This window comes from Sarcophilus harrisii, chromosome 4, assembly GCF_902635505.1.
Source record: "Sarcophilus harrisii chromosome 4, mSarHar1.11, whole genome shotgun sequence".
NCBI classification, from domain to species: Eukaryota; Metazoa; Chordata; class Mammalia; order Dasyuromorphia; family Dasyuridae; genus Sarcophilus; species Sarcophilus harrisii.
Genome location: NC_045429.1, coordinates 318,236,103 through 318,260,262, shown reverse-complemented (window position 1 = coordinate 318,260,262; position 24,160 = coordinate 318,236,103). Strand labels below are relative to the sequence as shown.

The window sequence follows — 24,160 nt, the reverse complement described above, 5'->3', positions numbered from 1 at the left end:
TGTCTACCAGGCCAGAAATAGACCTCAGAGGCAGAGGGAACATATAGGAAAGAGAAATGGGCTGGAGCGAGAGAGTCTAGAGGAGCAAACCTGGGAGGAAGATTGGTGGAGAGAATGTGTGACCCAATGGCAAGAGGCTAGATTTGCCAACAGAAAGTCAGTGATTCATATTCTACTCTGCCACTTAATACCTGTGTGACCTTAGGCGAATTTACTTAAACTTTCTGGGTCCAAATTTTCTCATTTCTCAAATGAGACTTTTGGACTAGATTGTCTGCGAGGTACCTTTCAGCTGTAAATCTAAGATGCTAAGTGGAAAAGAGAGAGAAAGGAAAGCCCTTTCAGGCCAAACAGAACTGATTATTCTCTTAATCTCCCCGTGCTGGAGCTGGGGAGGTCAAAGTGTCTTATCCCCACAGCACCAGTTTCCAGTCGGGGATGAATGAAGGAAGTTAAGGAAGCAAGGTCACAAAAGCGGGTATTACCATTGTCTGTGACTTCTGACTTGGAGTTTTTCACCTTATAGGCAATATAGAAGTTGATTCTTCCTAGCAAATATGCTTCTATTAAAATTTCATTAGGGCTATATATCAACAGCATCAACACAGATCCTCTAACTTCCTGGCACTTTTTCGAACTTGATTCAGTTTCAAGTATTAGAGTATTTCCACCCACACCATTTCTCCACATCCCGTTGGCAGCACCAAGCCAGTTCCCAAACACAGTCACCATGGCACCCCATCTCCAAGAAACTATACATCTCTTGGTGAGTTCATCCCAAGGAAGGGATAGCGTCCAGAGCCAGGAAAGGGCTCAGGGATAGACCTGCCTGGTTAAAGGAGAAAAGGGGAAATTCTGAATAAGCTCCAGTATCTTTCCTATCGTTTGATCATCACTTCTGTGCATGGGAGCTGAGGAGAGATAAGGACTGGAACAGAAGGCAGCGATAAGGTGCTGTGGCAGCCAAATGGTTCTATACTCTCCTGGCTGGACAAGAGCACCCTGGCTAAGCAGATCTCTTAGAGAAAAGCAGTGAAAAGGTCTGAGAGTCAAGAGACTTATCTATTATATATATTATTTTATGTAATCCACTGTGTGACCTTGGCCAAGTCCCTCTCCCAAAATGATGGGTTTACATTGATCAATTGATTTTTAGAATTTATCCTACCCTGCTTAGGGTAATAGTTAACAGCCCTTCTTAGCAGAGAGTCTATTCCATGCTAATTTTTTTACTACTGGTCTTAAGGGAGTCTCTGCTACACCTCTGGTGACATGAACTTTTTTCAGGGACTGTCTCCTAAGGGATCTTCCCCGATCTGCAGTTAATCACAAAGGAGAAAACCAGCAAATATTATTGAAAATATTCCCTCTGCTTTCACACAAATCCACCACAGATTTACCCAAATTCTAAGAACGCGAAGCATTTAGAGAAATATTCAAATGATTCTTCTCTTGTCACCTCACATCATCAATTAATATTTGCTGAGCGCTGCTCTGTCTGGCGGCTGAAAGGCATTCACTCATTTCTTTGCTGGATAAATGATAGGCAATGTGGGGCAACATACCAAATGCCTGGATGTCAGACCATTGGACAGAGCTTCCAGGGCTTGAGACCAGTGTTACTGCTCCCTTTGCGCACATTATAGATCATTCCATAAGCTACTGGACAAAAGCTTAATTGTACTTTGGAGAAGAAAGAAAGGAGATAATAAACATTTAATAAGCACCTACTCTGTGCTGTTAAACAACAGTTTTAAGCACTTTACAGATCTTATCCCATTTGACCCTCAACAACAATACTGTGAGATAGTTACTACAATTATATGTGTGTACATGTATATATACACATACATATATGCATTCACATATCATCTCAGTATATATGTATATCATAGTATATATGCATATATATTTAGTATAATGTGATATATGTGCATATATATAATATATCATAATATGTGATTATGGAGGAGGTATGTGGTATAGTGCACAGAATGACTGACTACAGAGTCAGGAAGAGTCATCTTCCCGATTTCAAATCTGGCCTCAGACACTAGCTGTATGACCTGGACAAAGCACTTAATGCTGTTTTCCTCAGTTTCCTCAACTATAATATGAATTGGAGAAGGAAATGGCAAATCCACTTCAGTATCTCTGCCAAGAAGAATCAGATATAACTGAAAAATGGCTGAACAACATATTATTATGAAAAAACTAAGGCAGATAATTACCTGACTTTCTGGGCCACATAGCTACTAAGTGTCTGAATATGGATTTGAATTTAAGTTCAGTATGCTATTCACCTATTTCTTTGGGAACATCCCACCCTAATGTTAGGTGAGTCTCTTCTCTCCCAGTCCATGCCCCCTAATCAGGAGGAATCATACCTCATATAATGAACAAAGAAAAGCTAAGTGACCCTGATACATTGTTGGTGGAGTTATGAACTGATCCAACCTTTCTGGAGAGCAGTTTGGAACTATGCTCAAAAAGTTATCAAACTGTGCATACCCTTTGATCCAGCAGTGTTTCTACTGGCTTATATTCCAAAGAGATCCTAAAGGAAGAAAAGGGACCTGTATGTGCAAAACTGTTTGTGGCAGCCCTCTTTATAGTGGCCAGAAACTGGAAACTAAATGGATAACTATCAATTGGAGAATGGCTGAAGAAGCTATGGTATATGAATGTTATGGAATATTATTATTCTGTAAGAAATGATCAGCAGAATGATTTTAGAGAGGACTGGAGAGACATGAACTGATGCTGAGTGAAGTGAACAGAACCAGGAGATCATTGTACATAGAAACAACAATATTATTGATGATCAGTTCTGATGGACATGGCTCTTTTCAACAATGAGATGGTTCTGGCCGGTTCCAATGATCTTGTGATAAAGAGAGCCATCTATATCCAGAGAAAGGACTGTGGGAACTGAAGGTGGATCACAACATAGCATTTTCAATCTTTTTGTTGTTATTTGCTTACATTTTATATTCTTTCCCATTTTTCCCTTTCTGATCTCATTTTTCTTGTGCAGCAAAATAATTGTATAAATATGTATGCATATCTTGAGTTTAACATGTTTAACACATGTTGGATTATTTTCCAGCTAGGGGAGAGGGGGAAAGGGAGAAAATTTGGAACACAAGGTTTTGCAAGGGTCAATGTTGAAAAATTATACATGAACATGTTTGAAAATAAGCTTTTGTTGACAAAGAAAGGAAAAGTGCTCTTCTGCTGTCATTTAAGTACCTTACATATAGTAAACTGCTAGTAGAGGTTATATTTATTTGAGTTGATGTCCCATAATTAGAGGTTCCCATCAGTGGATCCCAGTTTATCTGATATCATTACAAACACTATCTGACTATATCCACATCTTTTCTCCTGAAGGTACATGATCACCAGTCTGGATCGTACTCATGCTGGGTTCTACCGCTGCATTGTACGCAACCGGATGGGGGCTTTGCTGCAACGGCAAACTGAAGTCCAGGTGGCATGTAAGTAAATTTGGAGCCAAGGGTAGGGAAGGATGTTTAAAAGTCATCAGCCTTTCTACAAACTCAGAACTAACTTCAAATCATCATAGGAAGGTGGTTCTCCTCAACTTTGCTTGAGAGAGGAAAGACAAAGCCTTCACTTGACTTCCTCTTTTTTGTTTCATAGTCTTTCAAGTCAGAAAATTTTCTGATGTATAACCAAAATCTCCCTTACTGCAATATAGATTAATGTTTATCCTCTGCAGATTGATACATTTCTGATTTTTATATCTCCTAGCCCAGTCAATACCATAAAATTCTCTATGGCCTTAAATGAAAACCTGAAGATGGGAGAAAAATGGGACCCAGGGGGTAGAACTTGCTAATGGATGCCATTAATCTCCTAGAGCATGTATTCCTTTTTTTCTCTTTTAAAAAGTTTTAATTATTTTTGGATTTTTTTTTCAATTAACAAGCATTTTTTACCAGACCATCTCCCCTACTGGGGGTTGGGGCAGAAACCTTGTAATGCAAATTTCTACTCTACTCATGTCCAAGAATATATCTCCTTCTGTATCATGAATCCTTAGTCTCTTGGTCAATAGATGGGTAGCATGTATCATTAGCAGGCCTCTTGAGTCATGGTTGATCCTTGCACTGATCAGAGATTTAAGTCTTTGATCATCTTTGCAATATTGTATAAATTGTTCTCCTGGTTCTATTTGGTCTGCATCAATTTATAAAAGTCTTCACAAAATTATCTAAGGCTGTCCCTTTTGTCATTTATTAGGACAAGATAGAATTCCATTGTATTCCTATATTATATTTGTTCAGTTACTGTCCAGCTGATGACCATCCTGTTGGTTTTCAGTTCTTTGATCCAATGAAAGAATGACTTTAAATGTTTCTTATTATACATGGATTATTTTTCTCTTTCTTTGATCATTTTGAGGTACAGACCTAGTAGTGATATTGCCAGCATCAAAAAGCATGCACAGATCCTAATTTTTGAGACATAGTTACTAGGTGATTTCTGGAATCACTGGAACAATTCTTTATGGAGTAGGTATTCCTTAGCAGAATGATGATATTGAGTCTTTACTGAGCAATTCAATCATTTCATTTATCATTTGGTTAAACTTAGGCAGATCATTTAATCGAGCATTTTGCTTTTCTATAATAGGGAGTGGGTTGGACTACATGACCTCTGAGAGCCATCCACCTCAGAGATCCTCTGACCTTCTTTCCACTGAACTATTGGGGGATGCTAAGGGAGAATTCCAAAAGAGACCCAGAGACCAGTTTTATTACTTCTAATAGTCTTTTGATAGTACCCAAAACAGATTTGCTGATGCAGCTAGAATAAGGTAGCTTTCCTCTTGTTTTTCTACCCTTTTATCCCTGGCCTCTACCATTTTCACTGTAAATATCTCTTTCTCTACCAACATAGATCCTCACCTGTAAGCTGAGTCTGGAGTGGAAAATGGAGTAGAATTTTTCATATATGGGATTTTTGTGAAGCATAAGAATCCTAACATAAGTGCCTGGGGGGCCATGAAATTAGAAAGTTGAGTCATTGATGTACAGCAGAAATCACCCTTTGGTATAAGATGAGCAAAAGTGGACTACTCTGTAGGAGTAGGGGAAAAGGAGACTAATGCAAAAGAAAACCCCAAGTCAAGCAAAAAAAGTTTAGAATAATTGTGGGGAACAACAGTAATAAAAATGGACCATAAATCAGCACTAAGGCACCTCAACTTATTACAAAAGGTATAAATGCTCAGAATTAAAATGATGGATTTCAGATGGCTGTCAGAATCACCTGAGTGACTTCTATGCAGCATCTTTGAGCTGGTTGACTTGCACCCATCAGTGAGGCAGAGGAGTGTTGAAGAAAATGAGGAGAGATAAGTATGGAGAGAAAGAGATGATTTGGTGGGGCAGAGAGAGAGAAAAAGATGGAAGGAGCAAGGGAAGGAAGAAAAGGAGAATGAAGGATAAAAAGAAGGAAGGGAGGGAGAGAGAGGTCAGGAGGAAAGGAGGGAAAAAGAGAGGGAGGAAAGAAAGGAAGGGGGGAAGGAAGGAGAAAGAGAAAGAGGAAGGAAGGAGATAAATCTAGATATATCAATATCAACAGATAAAGGTAAAATAAAGAAAGAAAAAAGAGAGGGTGGATGGAAAGAAACTGTGAGTTAATGCATATAAATATGTCAGGCTGTGTACATTCCTGCATGTGTGTGGAAAGATCCTTTTGAGCCAAGCCTGTCAGAGAAGTCTGTTCCAAGCCTTAGCTCATAGGAAATTGGGAGCAGGAAGCTTGCTATTTCTGGAGGAGACTCCGGAAGAGAATAACGGTCCTTCAGCTAGGCACTTTCTGCACCATGTCAAGAAGAAAAAGAAAAAAAAAAGAAAAGAAAAAACAGTCTTTGGTCTAATATTCCAGCTATTCTAACTGAATTCTTCTCTTTAGTGTACCAATTGGAATTCAGCAGCCATGTCCCCTGCCCCCTGCTTACCATCACTGCCAAGGGAGCCAGCCTTTGTCCCTTTCTTTCCATCACCTTGGACAAAGACCTCATCTCTGAAGCCTCTAGTATGCAGGAAAGGTAGTCCCTCCCAAGAGAAGAATCACAGAATCTCAGAGATAGAAAAGACTTTAAAGCCCTCTAGTCTGACTCACGCCTGAACAAGAATTCCCTGTATACTGTACCCAACAAAGAATCATCCAGCCTGTGACTGAAGAGTTCAAATGAAGAAAAAACTGCCCCAGACACTTACTAGCTGAGTGACCCTGAGCAAGTTACCTGTATAACCTCTGAGTCTCCATTTCCTCATCTGTGAAACAAGGGGATTAGAATCAATGACCTCTAAGCTCTCTTCTGCTTCTAAATCTATGACCCAATGATCCTGTGACCTTTTAAGCTTTTTAGATAACTTTTTTGTGGATTTTTCCTTAAATGGAGCCTAAATATGCAATTTATACTCATTTTTCCTTTGTTTTTCTCTCTGGGGCCAGTCTAACTAGAGTCATAACCAGAAATGGGAAGTGAAGGAAAGAAAACCAGGGTACTAACATGGGAAGGGGGAGCATGCTTATTCCCCACAGTAAACTCTCACTCCTCGAAGTCTGACAGTCCTCCACTGATTCTTTACCAGAGTATGACTAGTCCCATTCCCTAAACCAGTCTTAAGCCAATAACCTATTGCTTTTTTCTTGGGCTCAGTCTCCCCCTGCCTAATTCATCTTCCTACCTGCCACTTCTCTCCCACTTTGCTCTCTCCTATGGGTGAGTTAAGAACTGTCAATAGTACCAAAGAGACCTTCAAACTCTCCACTAGAGCTCTTCACTAGAACAACTACAATTTACCAAGGTGGATTGTTTAACATAGTTGAAGAGGGCGATCATATTCCCCTAAATCTACCCCATTTCTTTTGTTTTATCTTTTTATAGGGTTATCTTCAATCCCCCTCTTGATCTCTTTCTTCTAGATGCCCTCTAGGTCATCAGAGTGCTTCCTGAAACATGGTAATGGTGGTGGTGGTGGTGGTGGTGATATTCAGTTGTTTTTCAGCTGTATCTTATTCTTCATGACCCTATTTGGGGTTTTCTTGGTAGAGATATTGGAATGGTTTTCCATTTCCTTCTCCAGCATTTTACAGATGAAGTAAACTGTGGCAAAGAAGGTTAGTTGATTTGCTCAGATTTACACAGCTAGTAAGTATTTGAAGTCAGATTTCAACTCTGGAAATTCCTGACTCCAGACCTAGTATTCTATCCACTATAGTACCATCTTGCTGCCCAAAACATGGTATCCAAGGCAAATACCATGTGTTCAGACAAGGTGTGACTAGGGCAATGTACAGTAGGGCTGTCGCCTCTCTAGTCTAGGATTAGTCCTCTCTTTTAATGCAACCTAAGATTACATGAATGGTTTTGGCTATTATATCACACTCTTGACTCATAGTGAGCATGCAGCTAACTAAAAGTCCCAGATCTTATCAAACTGTTGCCTAGTCACACCTTCCCATCTTGTCCTTGTGAAGTTGACTATTTGAATCCAAATGTCAAAATTTACATTTCTTCAGATTAAATGTCATGTTATTAATGCAGACCAGTGCTGTATTCTTAAATTTTCGAATCCTGACCATCTAGTGTGTAATCATGGTTTTGAACATCTTCCCTATGATCTAGTAATCCCATCAAAAAAGAAAATTAGTCTGGTTTAACCTATGGTTAATGTGGGAATGCTGAATGTATTGGTGGGAGCTCAAGGGCTAGAACAGTGAGTAGGGATAGTATTTTTTAATTATAATTATTCCCCAGTATCCTAAAGAGTTTGAATGTAAGCATATAGTGGTGATCTGGGAACCTAAACCTTCCTGTCTGAGGGCAGGTTGGAGTGAGTCAGCTAACCCAGAGAATAGCAAGTGTGAACAAACTGTAAGTTATTGTGTTGCATTGATGGGTGGTTATTTCTTTGCCACATAAGTGGTTCACTTTAGGCTTTGACATCATAATTTCCTCTTCCAAATATTTTCCAACATTCTTTTCATGAGACATTCTAGACAGTTGTCAGGGATCTAATTCTAGCTCACTGACCTCTAGTTTGAAAATTCTTTCCTTCCTTTGAAACCAAAACATTTATTTGCCCTCCTCCAATCCCTTACAGCTTTCCCATTCTTTACAATCTTTCAAAGATCATCATCAGTGGTGGGCTCACCAGTCACATCTGCCAGCTCTTTCAGGACTCAAGACCACAGTCCATCTAGCCTTGGTGACTTGAACTCATCAGTGATAGCTAAGTATTATCCCTATAGTAAGAGAGTGTTAGTATCGTTTTGTTAAACTACTTTGTTCTGTCATTTCCAGGCCAGAGAACATTCTCCTTGTCAGAGAAAACAAAATTACAGAAGAGCTAAATCTTATCAGTTATCATCATCATGTCCACTCTCAAGTGTTCCTATCACTTCTTTAGTCCTCTTTTCCCCAGTATTGATGGGGGGTGGGGGTACAATATATAACCTTTAAAGAAACCTTTTTACTAGGGAAGATTTACATGAACTGATGCAAAGTGAAGTGAGACAAAACCAAAAGATTATTGTACATAGTAATAGCAATTTATAACAATGAAAAACTGAAAGACTTGGCTACTATGATTCAATGATACAGTGACCCAAGATAATTCCAAAGGACTTATGGTGAAAAATGCCATCCACCTCCAGAGAGAGAACTGGTGAATTCTCAGTGCAAACTGAAGTAAAACTTTTTTCACTTTCAAAAAAAATTTAGCGAAAATTCTCTTTTAGCTTTTCTCATTTTAAACTTAAGTATCCCTGAAACTATTCTTTCAGGATCATGCCATGATTTTGTGCACATCTTTCACAAACTGATCTCATTTCTATTTTCTGAATATGTGTTTTAAAAAATCTAAGTTGATTGGTGAGTTCCCTGGTCATCCACATTGCTTTATTTAAACAATCCTACTCCTTTTCTTCCTCATCAGAATTATTTTATTTTTTCAGAATTTCACTGCCAAGAGCTACTCATTATTCCTGAGATGAATTCCCTGCTAGAATTTCAGACTATGGACTCCTACCTATTTTTTTCTACAAAATGCAATCATCCAAAATAAGAAATGTATGTCAGACTAGTACTCCCAGTTTTCTTCTCCTCTATCACAGAATCTAAGTTGGAATTAATCATTTCTCCCCTTCTCTCTCCCATCATTTCTACTCCAGAAGCTAGTAATAGAGTAGAGAGAATGCTAGAGAGGAGGTTAGGAAGACCTGAATTCAAATATATCCTCAGTTGCTTACTAGCTATGTGACCTTAAGCATATCATGTAACCTTAAGCATATCATGTAACTCCGCCTGCCTCAGTTACCTCATCTGTAACACAGTGATAAAAACAGCACCTATCTCCCATGGTTGTTGTGAGGATCAAATGAGATAATTTTTGTAAAGCACTTTGCAACCCTTAAGATAATTTATAAATGCTAGATATTGTCTTTGTTGATAAAAATAAAATCCAAAACAAAAGTTTCTTTTGTTTATTTATAACTTCATCTTTCAAAGGTTGAAATTATGATTAGGGCAAGTTAAAAATGTATATTAGCTTTTTGTTTTGAACAGAAAAAGTGCTCTAGCAAATACCCTGAATATACTGATAGCTGAAACCTCCCACACTTCAATTTTAGGCTTTCATGACAATATGTGTTCTATTTCCTGAATTCTTCCACTATTTTCTTTTTCTGTCTACATATCTATAATACAACTCAATGATATTGTTCTTTATATTTCTACTCAGATGAAATTCACCCAAACTCTTTCTTTCATAGTAAGATTTCTTCATATCTCCTTAATACACAATCCTATTGGCACTTTTACTTATCTTTATTTTTTGTATTGTATGCCCATCCAGAACTATATTATAATGGTGCTAGGGGGAGGAGTCCACATATGAAATGGGGACAGTGTGGATGTAGAGAATCATCTGATGTCAGCTAATGATAGGTGACATTTAAATACAACTTTGTTAACCTACAAAACTTTGTTCTTACAGGCTCATTTCCTTGTAAAGATTTTCTCTGGGCTCAAAAGCAGTCTACTGGACGGTTATGCTCAGAAATTACCCCAAACCCCTAACTCTCTAATTGTCTCACCCTTACCCTAGTCTGAACTGGATAAAACTTATTTTTATTTTTGATGTACTCCTCCTCTCCTAATCTTGAACCAAGCACTTATAAACTCAGACAAAAACCATTATGAATAGTCATGTGCTTTAATATCAGTATCAAATAGCACATATATTTTTTTTAAAAAGATACATATTAAAAAAAAGAATAGCAGGCTACAATGTAAATTCCAGACAGAAGTTGAAGTTCTTCCTTCTTATGGTTGGACAGGAAAGAGAAAGTGATACTCCAGGAAGATTCTCTCCAGGAAAGAATGGGAAGAAAAGAAGGAATGGACTATATCTCACTCTGACTGTTACTTTGACACAATTTGCTGTCTGCTACTCTCCTAATTCCTGTTTGTCCATGCTTTTAGCTCTTACTTGTATCTCAACAGCACCCGGCTTCCATTCCCAGTCTGATGGCTGCTTCTGTTCCCTGCCTTCAGCTGCCAGATTTTCATGTATTGATCCAGAGCTAGAAGCATAGTACTGAACCTGGCTACGTGACATCTTTTTTTTCCTCTGTATCTCTACATAGCATCTCCCTGAAGGAAACCCCTAGAAACTTTAGGTAACATATATGTAATGATATTGGAATGATTATCATCATTAGTGTCACAATGGGAACTAACCATCCACCAATGCAACGAATTATCACAATATGAATCTACTATTTCCTAGAGTCATTTGCTTCCTCCAACCTGCCCTCGCATAAAAGGAAATACCAAAACCACAGAGTTACACTCAAACTCTCTGAAAGTCCAGGGATAACCCTATTGAGGGAAAATGTACTCTCTCTTCTCATTAATCTGGTTTTCAAGCCACCTTTGATTTGCTTCCTATCCACATAACTTGTCACTTATAATGTAATTCAGAATGCCCGATATTTACACAGCCAAGACACTCACAATAATGACACTTTCAAATCATGAACATAATCATTTATTTAACAATTTTAAAAGTAATAACATTGTAGATTCTTTTATACTAAAACAGATGTAAAAATAATTAAATATAACACAATCTGCATATAAACCTACATCACAGTCTCCCACCCGTTCTCTCAATATCTATGGGGAAGAGTGGGAACACACTTGTAGGAAGCTGGCTGTGAAACAAATGAGAAAGAGAAATCCATGTACTTAGTAATATTCACAACTTTAGACTACAGACTTTCTTGTCATTGGTCCATTCAGGAACATCTGAACTATATGAAGCTATTTCTCTGTTAATTGCTTGTCTCAGTCTCACTGCTTTCCACTGGACAAGTCCTCATTTCTTATTTATTATTTACTTATAGCATTTATAAGATTTTTTCAACTTAAAATCATCCTCTAAAAGTTGTTTAATAATATATAGCTAGCATTTATATAACCCTTTAAGGTTTACAATGCACTTTATAAATATGTCATATCCTCATAATAACCTTTGGAAGAAGATGCCAAATTATCTCCATTTTATAGATGAGGAAACTGAGACAGGCAGAGAGAGATTAAATGAATTTACCCAGGATCACACATAACTAGCGTCTGAGGCTGGATTTGAACTTCATTTTTCCAGATTCCAAGTTACCTCAGAGAGTTTAGAAATTGTTTCTTCTTAATGTGAGTAACATTTCCCTCTAAGCCTAAGAACAGTAAAGCTCATCAAACTGACTGTCTTTGGATCACACAGAGCAGCAGGTAGTTAGTTCTTCACTCACCCAAATGCTGCTTTATCCACTCAGAATAAAGCTCATAGCAACACAAACCTATTTGGTACATTATACGGTGCAAACAAATCTAAGCCATCATTTGGATTCAAAGCAGCTGGAAGAGCCCTCTTTTTTCCCTCTCGAACCAGAGGTGCCAGAAGAAAGCAACAAAGACCATCTCTAGATGTCATTGAAAAGACCAGGATCACTTATTAAAGCTAATGCAATTAATTAGTTCTTACCATCAATCTGGAATCACTCAATTGGTAGTGTTTCCCATCATCTGACTACATCTAGCTGCCATAGCTCTAACAGAGCAGTTTTTCAGCCTCCCACCCCCTGTGTTACCTTCCATTCTTCTCAAATTCATAGATTAGCTCTTTCCTCTGATTCTTCAGTGGCTTAAATGAGAGTCCTACCTAGTGACTTATCTTTCACTTAAAAGGTAACAATTCCCCAAATTTCCCCAATGAAATCCATAGTTTTTTCTTCATCATATCTTAGTTTTCAAATATTTATGTGATTTTTCTTTTTTTGTTCTTAAATTTTGTCCTCCTTAAGGCAAAACAGCTGAGATACCATAGTCTCATGAAGCTCTAAATCTCCACCATGGTCTAACATCTTCTTTAGTGTCCTAGAAACAATGATTATTCACCTACAAATTTATTGAATCTTTTACAAATAAAAGTTCTCCCTTTGCCTCTTTAAAACTGCAAACTGTTCCCAAAGAAACAAAGTATCATTCCACATGAGTCATGAGGTGATTTGAGCTTTTATATTTATACCAGAGTTCATTTTCTGTCCAAAATTATTTAAATTGTATTTGAAAAGTTGTTTCTTTATACAAATGCTTATAATACAATTTTAAGATTAGCTTTTGAAACACTGTAGTATATCTTTAAAACAAATTCCTTTTCTTACTCCTTCCTATTCCTGATTATCAAAAATGTTCATCTATAACAGCAGTAGTATGACACTTTTACTGACAGTTAATATAAATATAATTTTTTCTACAAAAATACTTTTTTCTTCTCTTTTCATCACCAACTACATTACGTGAAAAGAAACTTGAAGGGACAGTGTACCTTGCACCTCTAAACCCCCCAGGTAAAACACTCTTCCACCTCATCAAACATCTACGGCAACATTTAAGAGGAAGGGGGAAGCAGTCTAAACTCTGGAGATCCTGTTATGAACCTCATCCCATTCAGTTTCAGTGATTCAATTATGACTGTGAGAACAAAATTGCCTCTTTCAGTTAGGGTCGTTAGTTCATCTTGTTTGACCAGCAGGATGTCCAAGGACTCGTCTCAAATCTCTCTTACTTCCTACCTGTCTGCCATCCATTCTCACCTTTTCTGGAAAATTGCAAAAGGTACATGTTATCCTTCAGGCTAATGCCATTCTCCATTTTTAGAGAAGATTCAGGTTCACTACTCCTGATATTCCAACAAGTCACAGAACCAAGGTCATGTTGTGTTTTGAATAGAACCATTCATTGCCTTTTAATCACCATCATACAACTTTTGCTAAAGGGCACATTTGGATCTGGCGTCAGTTAGGTGCTGCATACAAAAATTGAAACAGACATAGTCTTTGCCCTCGAGAAGTTCTCAGTTTGGGGTTGAGAGAGATTTAAGTGAAAAACAATGACCTGGGACAAAATTATAATGTATAATATGTAATTATAAAAATGTACATATAATATATAATTATTATCATATAATTTACGCAAATATGATCTCGCCCCTCAAATCCTCTTTTTTAACAATGTAGGGTAAAGTATTTTTGGGTCTCTCCTTCAACCTAAATGACATAGTAGATCTAAACCACTGTCAGCTTAGATCAAGGAGGCCTGAACCCAGGAGACAGGAGAGTTTGAGGGGACAGCCCCAAACTCTGGGCTGAGTTCCTGGCTGACTTGTTTGGGGTTTGAGATGTAATTGAAAAGGAATAAATATGACTTCTGCAACACTGAAAAATCACAGAGAGATAAATATTCCCTTTGTAAAGAAAAACAATGATGTGAGCCACTCGGCTCATTGCAGCCATGGCTACTTATGAGAAAGTCTGATATGGACCAAAACAATGGGATTATATACATGTACTTCACAGGGTTTTTGTGAGGATCAAATGGAATAATATTTGTAAAGCACTTGGCAGAGTACCTAGCATATCGTAGACACATGGCTTTTTCCTTCCCCTTCCTCCTTCATAATAGCAGTGAACACTGATATATATTGAGAGAGAGAGAGAGAGAGAGAGAGAGAGAGAGAGAGAGAGAGAGAGAGAGAGAGCGCACACTTTGAGGCTTGCAAATCCCTTTACCAGGGACCTATATGTGCCAAAATGTTTGTCACAGCCCTGTTTGTAGTAGCTAGAAACTGGAAAACGAGGGAATGCCCATCAGTTGGAGAATGGTTAGGTAAATTGTGGTATATGAATGTTATGGGATATTATTGTTCTGTAAGAAATGATCAGCAGGATGAATACAGAGAGGCTTGGAGAGGCTTGAAGAGACTTACATGAACTGATGCTAAGTGAAATAGGCAGAACCAGGAGATCATTATATACCTCAACAATGATACTGTATGAGGATGTATTCTGATGGAAGTGGATTTCTTCAACAAAGAGACCTAACTCATTTTCAGTTGATCAATGATGGACAGAAGCAGCTACACCCAAAGAAAGAACAGTGGGAAATGAATGTAAACTGTTTATATTTCTGTTTTTCTTCCCAGGATATTCTTACCTTCTGAATCCAATTCTCCCTGTGCAACAAGAGAACTGTTCGGTTCTGCACACATATGCTGTATCTAGGATATACTGTGACATATTTAACATATATAGGACTGCTTGCCATCTAGGGGAGGAGATGGAGGGAGAGAGGGTAAAAATCGGAACAGAAGTGAGTGCAAGGGATAATGTTGTAAAAAATTACCCTGGCATGGGTTCTGTCAATAAAAAATTATTATTATAAAAAAAGAAAAAAAAACAAATCCCTTTACCTATATTATATCAACCTTAACCTTCACAACAACCCTGATAAGTAGGTCCTAATGTTATTCCTATCTTATGGATGAAGAAGCTGAAGCTGAGAAAAATGTCACCTAGAGTTGCATGGCTGGAAAGTACTCAAGGCAAGATTTGAACTCCTGTCTCTCTGACTCCAAACCTAATAACAATTCCACTGTGCCACCTAGATGCCCAAAATACCCACTTCCAACTTCCTACTTTTCCCCCAGGGAGAATGCTAAGAATTTTCCTCTTTCTTCTTTCCCATTTCTCAAAATCCAAGTGACCAAGCTTGGCAGCCCAACCTTCAGGAAGCTTTTATATTTGGTTATCACCCTATTTGTTATCTAGCTGAGTGGAAAACACACCAGGCTAACATCCTGTTAAACTGCTCAGATGTTGAGAAGGAATAAGGCCCCTCACCAGGGAAGTCTTGGAAAGAGAAAAAGCCAGAGGAGAGGCACCTGCAGGTTTCTCCCCAAAAGCAGACAACATATAACCCTGCAATATAAACTGTGGCTGTAGAAAGCCACAGAATTAAACTCTCTTCCATCATACAGCAGCTCCTCAAGCTTCAATTGTTGACACTTGGGCCCCCAATCTTTCAGCTGTTTTATATTTTAGAAGTTCTCTTTCTCCAGAAGTTGTCATTCCCTTTAATAAAAGAGCTTGCAGCTATCCTCTCAGTGAAATCTTAAAGTGGAAAGAGCTCTTTGCAACCTCTTTAGTTGAAAAGCCTGGGGAATTAGGGAGTCCCCAGGAAGCTCATTCCAGGAGCTGAGAAAGCTCTAACAAGCTAATGAATATTTCTGAGTGGCCTGCTTCTTCTGGTGATGGTGGTAAGTGAGGAGGTAGGATTGAAAAAGGAATGGAAATCTGTTCCCAGAGCTGGGAAGCAGCAAAAAGGCCTGGTCCCATTCTCAACTCCTCCTCTCAGTTCATGATGTGCTCTCATTTGATACACTCAATTAGCTCAAGGCCCCAGATAAGTCATCTATAGATGGAAGATAATCCATCCCAGCCTGTCCTTACTTTCCAGTAATATTGCTTAAATCTAGTTTTTCGTGATTGGGTTCTTTATATATTTACCATAATTTCAGATCTGATCATGTCACTCCCTATTCAGTAAATTCTATTCCTTCCCATGGCCTCTAGAACCAAAAATAAATTCCTTTCTTTAGCTTTAATAGCCCTTGCAGCTTTGCTCCAACATAGTTTTCCAGCCTCACTGGACATGACTCCTCATCCCAAGAGCACTCCAACATTCCTATTTTTCTCCCAGAGAGTCAAATTGGCCTTCTCTTGGTTCTTCACAGACATTCCTCCATCTCCTTTTTCCTTCTACTTTTGCACTCACTAGTTGATGACTGTAGTGTTTTTCCTCATTCCCTCTGTGCTATAGATTCTCCTTCTTCCTTTAAAAGGCCGCTCAAGCATAAACTTTGAAGCTTTTCCTAGTCCTGTCAAATTCTAGTGTTCTCCGTAGTTTAACTACTTTTCATTAATTTGTATTTTGTACTATATACTTATAAATTTATGTTCCCCATTAGATTTTAAGCTCTTTGAGAGGACATGTTGTTTCATTTAGTACAATTCCTGGCACATAGTAGGTATATAATAAGTGCTTATTAATTAAAGAATGAATGATGAAGCCTAGAAGATCCATTGTTGAGGGATGCAAGATCAAAATGGAAGCCCATGTATGAGAGATGAGTCAGGGATGAATAGAGGAAGGAAACTGATAAGTAACCTACCCTTTGGATTCAAGTGATTGATTCATTTTTAAATGTTTTATTGATGCTTGATTTAAAATTACCATTACTCCTCTATCACACCTTTTCTGTGCCCCTTTCTGCTCCCAAATCCTCCTTCATAACAACAAAGTACAGTTAAAAAAAAAAGTGTGACCCATAACCTAGAAGGTAACCCCTTTCTTATAAAAAGGCTTTAGTTCTGGGCTTGGTGTTCAGTCCTTGGGGGAACCCACAAATCATCTTCAATAAAGTCCTACAATTGCAAAGACTAATAAAGTATTTTACTTTCCACAAGCCCGGCTCCATTGGAGGTGCCCCAATCCATCAGATTACTAGATCACTTCTGTTATACAATTCTTGTTATAGAAGCAAATCTTTGACCTAGTCTGAAGGTGTGTGCTTTATTCTGTTCCTGTAATCTACCACTTATTTACTGAGATGTGTCTAGACAGTACATCTGTACTTACAAATGGATATTTGTCCCCTAACCAACTGTGAACAGCCTTTGTATGCTGACCAAATAGGAAGGAAACTAGTTTGAACACCTCATTTTCAGAGGAAGAGAATGAGAATCATAAAAAAAAAAAAATTAATTTGCTATAGTTACAAATCTGGCTAAGGCCAGAACTAGAATTAGGTCTCTTAAATTTTCACCTGATATACCATTCTGCCTTCATCTCTCCTCTCCTGCCATTTTCTTTCCGTCCTAGAACAAGACCAGATGGTAAAAAAATGTTTGTGACCTTTTTTCTGGATCCTCTTTTATATATATTCATATTCTTTCCTTTCCATTTTTCTTTGAACTTTCTCCAGAAAGTTCTATTCAAAACCAAACTTGTAAGCCCCCACCAATGGTCCTTTTAGCAGACCAGCTAGGAAATATGTTAATTCAGGACAAAAGACATTTGGGATTATAGATTATAGGACCAATCAATCAACAAGCGTTTATTAAATACCTACTATGTGCTAGGCACTGAATTACACATTTAGTAACTTACAGGTCTCAAATCTATTGCTGAATTAGAAAGATGTCTACCCTAAGCATGTAAAGATTTTCCCTGGCAGAATGGGAGGATGAGAAAGTTCATTCCAACGACCATGAAGGTAGCTGAAGCAGGAGCTATGGAGCACTTGGTCAGACACCGAAGAAACCAAAGTCATCCACTGCATCCTGGGATAGAACCAGTTTTGGTTTTCATCCTACTACTGAACTTCAGTGAGTGCAAGAGAGAGTGAGACTGATAACTTTGTGCAACTCTCCCTCATTTAAATCCAACTCAAGTGAATGTCAAGACCACCCAGAGAAGCCATTGGTTCTCTTCAAAAAAAAAAAGAATGAACAATAACTGGGAGTTACAAAGAATATAACAATCCCTACACCCAAGAAAACTCACATTCTAACAAAATCATTTGCAGAATCATAATAGAATAATGTGTCTAAAGCTGGAAGAAAACTCAAAGATCATATAATTCAACTTTTTCATTTTGTAGATGGGGAAACTGAGGACCAGATAAGTAAAATGATCAGTCCAGTTGAATAAAAGAGTGACATGAGATCATTCCATAAACCCTCTCACAGATTCCCAATTACCTCTGGAAAAAGGAACGTGTACAGGGAATAATAGTGCACACTTAGGGAACACCTATAGTCAAAGCAGTTCATATTCCCAGGTCTTTGTCCCAGATGGAACCCCTCTCTGCTTTCAACATTGTCAAGCTCCACTTCCCTGCAGAAGTGCTGATGTTATAGAATGTCCTGTGATGTCATCATGCTGCGAGCAGCTGCTGTGGATGCTTTCTGCTGGGCTATTCACTCTCCTGCTCTATCATTTGTTGGCACTTGACACTGAATTGCCCACTGCTGTTTCTCCTCTGCTAGTGTTCTATTTAAGTGCCACTAATATAAGGCTTTTTTCCTGCTGGGAAGGATCCTCAGGTCTTGAAAGGTTATAGCTTCAGGGGCTATTTCAGCTTTTTTGTACATCAGACCGCCAGTTGTACCTAGCCAGCTAGCAAAATCCCTTAGGCTAAGGTGATTCTGCCTTTTGAACTCCTTCCCTTGCATCCATACTGTCATTGTCTATACTCCCTCTAGAATTTGACTTGGGATAAGCACTTCTTTTCAGCTCCCATCATGCCCCAATTCTCGGAAGGATACCAAAATGCAATATTTCTTTCCTCCAAATCACTGTCAGGATCTTGTCTACTAGAAGCAGCTAGGTGGTGCTATGGATAGAACACTGGATCTAAGATGAACTGAGTTCAAATCCAGCCTCATATACTTATTAGTTATGGGAAGTGAGCAACTCACTTAACCATCAAATTCCTCAGTTTCCCCAACTATGAAATAGAAATAATAATAGGTTCTGTCTCACTGGTTTGTTGTTGAGAATCAAATTAGATAATAAATGCAAAACACTTAATCCAGTATCAGGTATATAGTAGGTATTTAATAAATGCCTGTTTTCTTCCTTTCCCTTCAAATTGGTCCAATTTGACCAATTGGACCATTTGGACCAATTTGACCAATTGGACCATTTATTCCATCTGTAAAAGTTTGGTGGGTCTTTGTCACAGCCCACATGGCTGACTTTCCATCATTCTTATCTTCTTGATGCCCAAGGAATAATTAACTCCCCCTTGGACAACAATAGTTGTATATTCTTTGCAAGACCCAATCCATTCTCCAGGGCTCTTTTTTAGATTTCATCTAACATCAGTTGCTTTCTCTGCTATCTGATGTCTTCCTTGAACACTAAGCTTTTGCAACAGGATACCTTACTGTTGCTCCTAGAATAGAACTGAAGCCTCATATTACTTCTTGTTTCTCTATGAACTTTTGTGAGCTGACGTCACAACTGGTCCATAGATATTAGAAAGCTTCAGCTGATCTTAATTAAAAGACTTGCTAGTTGTGAGTTTTCTCCATTCTCTATCTTCCAGTGCATAAATGAATAGAAAAATGTGACTCTCCCCTAAATATTATCAGATATGGTATAAAAAAAAAAGTTTGTGAGATCATTCTTATAGCATTGTATGCCCTCCAAAGGTTAAATACTGGTTCCTTTATGTCTTCTGCTTAGGTCTCAGCATGTTCAGTAGCCTTCCATTGGAAATAAAGAAAAGAAAAGACAAGGTATAGCTCTGGTCTTGGCTTCTGCCAAAGCTTGAACAGCACACTTTTAAACTCTCCATTGTATTCAGAATAGATTCTTGCATGCAAGCCATACACAGAGAAATTCTACTCCCATCCTATTTTGGCAACTATCGAAAATTTCTGACTACTGAATGTTTATGTTGTGCATGCCTAATAGAAATATCTTCATAGATAGAAATATCAGGGTGTTCATATTTTCCCTAACTCCTTGTAGAGATTTTTTTAAGTCTATACAGACAGGTTCCAAAGGTTTGCTGGTACATATTCTCTCCAAGTAAGGGGAAAGAGATAAATATATATATTGTCTACTGTGTTCTAGGTGTTGTGCTAAGTATAAGATAATTATTATCTCCTTAGATTCCCATAACAACCCTTTAAGCTAGATTCTATTTTCCCCCATTTTACCGTTGATAAAATTCAGACAAATGGCTTACCCAGGGTCACATAGCTAGTAATAGTCTAGGAATAAATTTAAACTCTGGTCTTCCTGATTCCAGGGCCAGTGCTCCATCTCCTACATCATCTCGCTCCCTCATAAGCAGTACAGATCAGTAATAATTTCCTTTTGGAGACATAAAATACAGGTTTGACCCTTCTGACCAACAGCTGCTGTCATCTTGGGCCTGTATATTCTGTTCATTTTTTTTTTATCAGTTTTTGCTAAGATAAGAACCTGGTAGAGAATAAACTTTCCTATTTCTCTTGTTGTTCTTCCTTCATCTCTCAAAGAGGATCAATGACATCATGAGGGTGATGTATTGACTTGCAGGGTAGGCATTCTCTCCAACTATATATTTATCACAGTTCTTTGCACATAACAGACTCATGATAAAAGTGTGTTAATTTCTCTGGGGTTTGGTTTCCTCTTCTATGAAATGACAGAGTTGAATAGGATGACTTGTCTCTAAGATCCCTTCTTGTTTTTGATCTATGATTCATTTTGAAATAAATGAAATTAGGGTTATACAAGGAAAACTTCCAAACAGAAATATCTGTGGAGTTGGAGGTAAAAAGCTTGAGAGGTTAATCTGCTTGAAGGTCTGGAATCTTGATCCCTATATGTGGTATAACATCAGAAGTTAAAGGAAACCCAAGGCAAGGCAAGTCAACAAGTTTTATTAAGTGTCTACTAGGTTCCAGGTGGAATGCAAAGAAAGGCAAAAACTCAGATCCTCTCTGCTCATACTGGATAATGAAAGTTAATCTAGTTAGAAAGAGGATGCACTTGGCTACCTAATGAGAAGACAGGAATCTTTGGAGAAGCCCCTGGTGCTGGGAAAAATCGAAGGTAAAAAAAGGGATATGACAGAGGATGAGATGGATGGATGGTGTCATGGAAATAATGAACATGAAGTTGGACAAATTTTGAGAGATATTGGAGGATAGAAGGGCCTGGTATGCTGTAGTTCCTGGAGCCAGGAAAAGTTGGACATGACTAAAAAAGCATGTTCCCCTCTCTCTCTCTCTTTCTCTCTCTTTCTCTTCTCTCTCTCTCTCTCTCTCTCTCTCTCTCTCTTTTTCTTCTCTCTCTCTGTCTCTCTCTCTCTCTCTTTTGTCTCTCTCTCTCTCTGTCTTTTCCTCCCGCCTTCCCTCCCCTGTCTATCTTTGTCTCTCTGTCTCTGTCTCTGTCTGTCTGTCTGTCTCTCTCTCTTCTCTCTCTCTCTCTCTCTCTCTCTCTCTCTCTCTCTCTCTCTCCCTCCCTCCCTCTTTTTCTCTCTCTCTGTCTTTTCCTCCCTCCTTCCCTCCCCCGTCTGTCTTTGTCTCTCTGTCTCTGTCTCTCTCTCTCTCTCTCTCTCTCTCTCTTCTCTCCCTGTCTTTTCCTTCCTCCCTGTCTCTCTTAGTCTCTCTCTCTCTGTCTCTTTCTCTCTCTCCTCTTTCTCTGTCTGTCTTAGTCTCTCTCTGTCTCTCCCTTTGTCTGTCTGTCTGACACATATACACATACATACACACATATACCTAGAGGTAACTTAAAATGATTCCAGAAAAATGTATCTAAATGTACAAATCTATATAGTAAAAACTGAATTTTCTAAAAGCTGAATAGGGGTTTGCTCCTTGGGTGGGATTAATCTAGTAGGCTTTATAGAAGGAGGCTCCACTGATTTTTCAACATATGGCTCTCTTCTTCTAGCCCATGGAAAGAGGCAAAATGGCTTTTTACCCGCTCCACTCTCCCATCCTGACCTCAAGGTCCCTGCAGCAGCTGCACTTTTTAAAACTCAAGTGCATCAGGTTCATAACTATGAAAATGGAGAAGGTACACCCTTCCCCAGTGTGGCCTCCTTCTTTCTGCTTCTGTTCCTCCAGGGTAGAGTGCCTCTGACACTTACCATCTGTATGACCTTGAACAAGCCACCCCCTTCCTGGGTCTGAGTTTCATTCCATATCCAATCTCGCCTTAACCTTGATTTGATATATGAAAGTATTGGACAAGATGAAGCCCCTCCCAGCTTTATATTTCACTTTTACTCTCCAGGTCTCAGTTTCTTTATCTGTAAAATTACCTCTAGTATCAATTCCAGTTCTCAATCTGTGATCCTAAATCCCCTAGGTGAGTCCCAAATCTCTAAGTGACCAATATTCCCAGAATAATAACTCTCCAGATTTTTCCAAGGAGAGAATGGACAAGATAGGTACCATCTCTGCTTCTTAACCAGCATGAATTCCCCCTTCCCAAAAAGAAAATGCAAATCAAAGTCCTAATGAGAAATTAATAAGTCAGCTGTGCTAACAACTAATGATAATGGCAAAGTCATTTAAAAAAGATTCTTTTACATGTTTTTAATTACAGCAATTAAAGGGAAGTCAATAAAACAGCTTCCCCCCCCCCCCCATCCCCTCTTTCCTTTTCCCACTCAACTTTTCTTCTTGTTTTTTAAAGTTCTTATGCATTTGCAGCATGTGAAAATGAGGAGAGATGGCTGAGATGCCTGGGAGCTGACCAGAAGTCATCTTCCTCTCCCAGCTAGCCAAGGTCATCCTGTCATGCCACCTTGTCATCAGCTCAGGATTACTTTGGATCCTGCCAAAGCCACTCTCATCCTTTAAATGAGTCCCACGGCACCCTCAACACCACTCAGACATCCCCGTGCACTATGTCTTCAGTACAAATGTCAATCCTTCTAGCCTGGGAGCTGGACGTAGCCACCAATCCCTGCTGAGCAGAGCCAGTCCTATGGGATGTGATCCTCCCCTTCCTATTCCCTGCCCCCTCCTCTTCTGCCAAAAAAAAAAGTGTTTCAAGCACTGGACAAGACCCACTTACAGTTATCAACAATGGTAATAGCTTAAACTTATACAATACTTTACAAGTGACAAAAGGTTTGGGGGTTTGCAAGTGTTTAAATAGTCAACAAGCATTTATTAACTGCCTTCTATATGCCAGGCACCAGGTTAAACTCTGGGGATAAAAAGAAAGACAAAAACAATCCCTTTTGTTCAGTCATTTCCAACTTTTTGTGACCTCATTTGGGGTTTTCTTTTTTCTTTTTTAGTATTTTTCAACTATGTGTAAAAATAGTTTTTAACATTCTTTTATTTAATTTAGAGCTTAGTATGAGGTAGACATTGTGCCTAAGCACTTTTTTAAAGCTTTTTATTTTCAAAACCTATGTATAGATAAGTTTTCAATATTCACCCTTGCAAAACCTTGTATTCCAAATATTTTTCTCCCCCTCTTCCTCCCATCCCCTCCCCAGAGGCAAGTAATCCAATATATGTTAAATATGTGAAATTTTTCTATACATATTTCCACAATTATCATGCTTCATAAAAAAATCAGATTAAAAAGGGGAAAAAATGAGAAAAAAAAACAAAATGCAAACAAACAACAATAAAAAAGTGATGATACTATGCTGTGATCCACACTTAGTCCACACAGTCCTCTCTCTGGGTACAGATGGCTCACTCCATCACAAGACCATTGGAACTGAATCATCTAGCTGTTTAATATTCATTTTTACAAAACTTTGAGTTCTAAGTTTTTCTCCCTCACTCCCCTCCCCTCTTCCTAAAATGGTAAGCAATTTGATATAGGTTATATATGTGCAATTATGTAAAACATATTTCCATATTAGTCATAGTTGTGAAAGAAGAAACAGACCAAAAGGGAAAAAATACCAAAAAAAAAGTTAAAACAGTATATATGTCTCAATCTGCAGTCAGAGTCTGTCAGTTTATTATCTGAATATGGATAGCATTTTTCTATTATGAATCTTTTGTAATTGTCTTAGATCACTGAAAAGAACTAAGTCATTCTTAGTTGCTCACCTGTTACCAATGTAATGTTCTTCTGGTTCTGCTTATTTCATTTTTGCATCAATTTAAATAAGTCTTTCCAGATTTTTCTGAAATCTACCTGCTCATCTTTCTTATTGCACAATAG

The 24,160-nt window shown here is 38.3% G+C and overlaps 1 protein-coding gene across 2 annotated transcripts in view; it reads left to right on the top strand.

Moving 5' to 3' along the window:
* The window catches only part of SDK2 (sidekick cell adhesion molecule 2), a 436,057-nt gene that overhangs the window by 242,470 nt on the left and 169,427 nt on the right, over positions 1-24,160 (top strand). For both annotated transcript variants that reach the window (XM_031965742.1, XM_023502570.2), the window contains exon 3: positions 3,394-3,500. In XM_031965742.1, the coding sequence (XP_031821602.1) occupies positions 3,394-3,500 (107 nt within the window). The remainder of the gene's footprint in view (positions 1-3,393; positions 3,501-24,160) is intronic.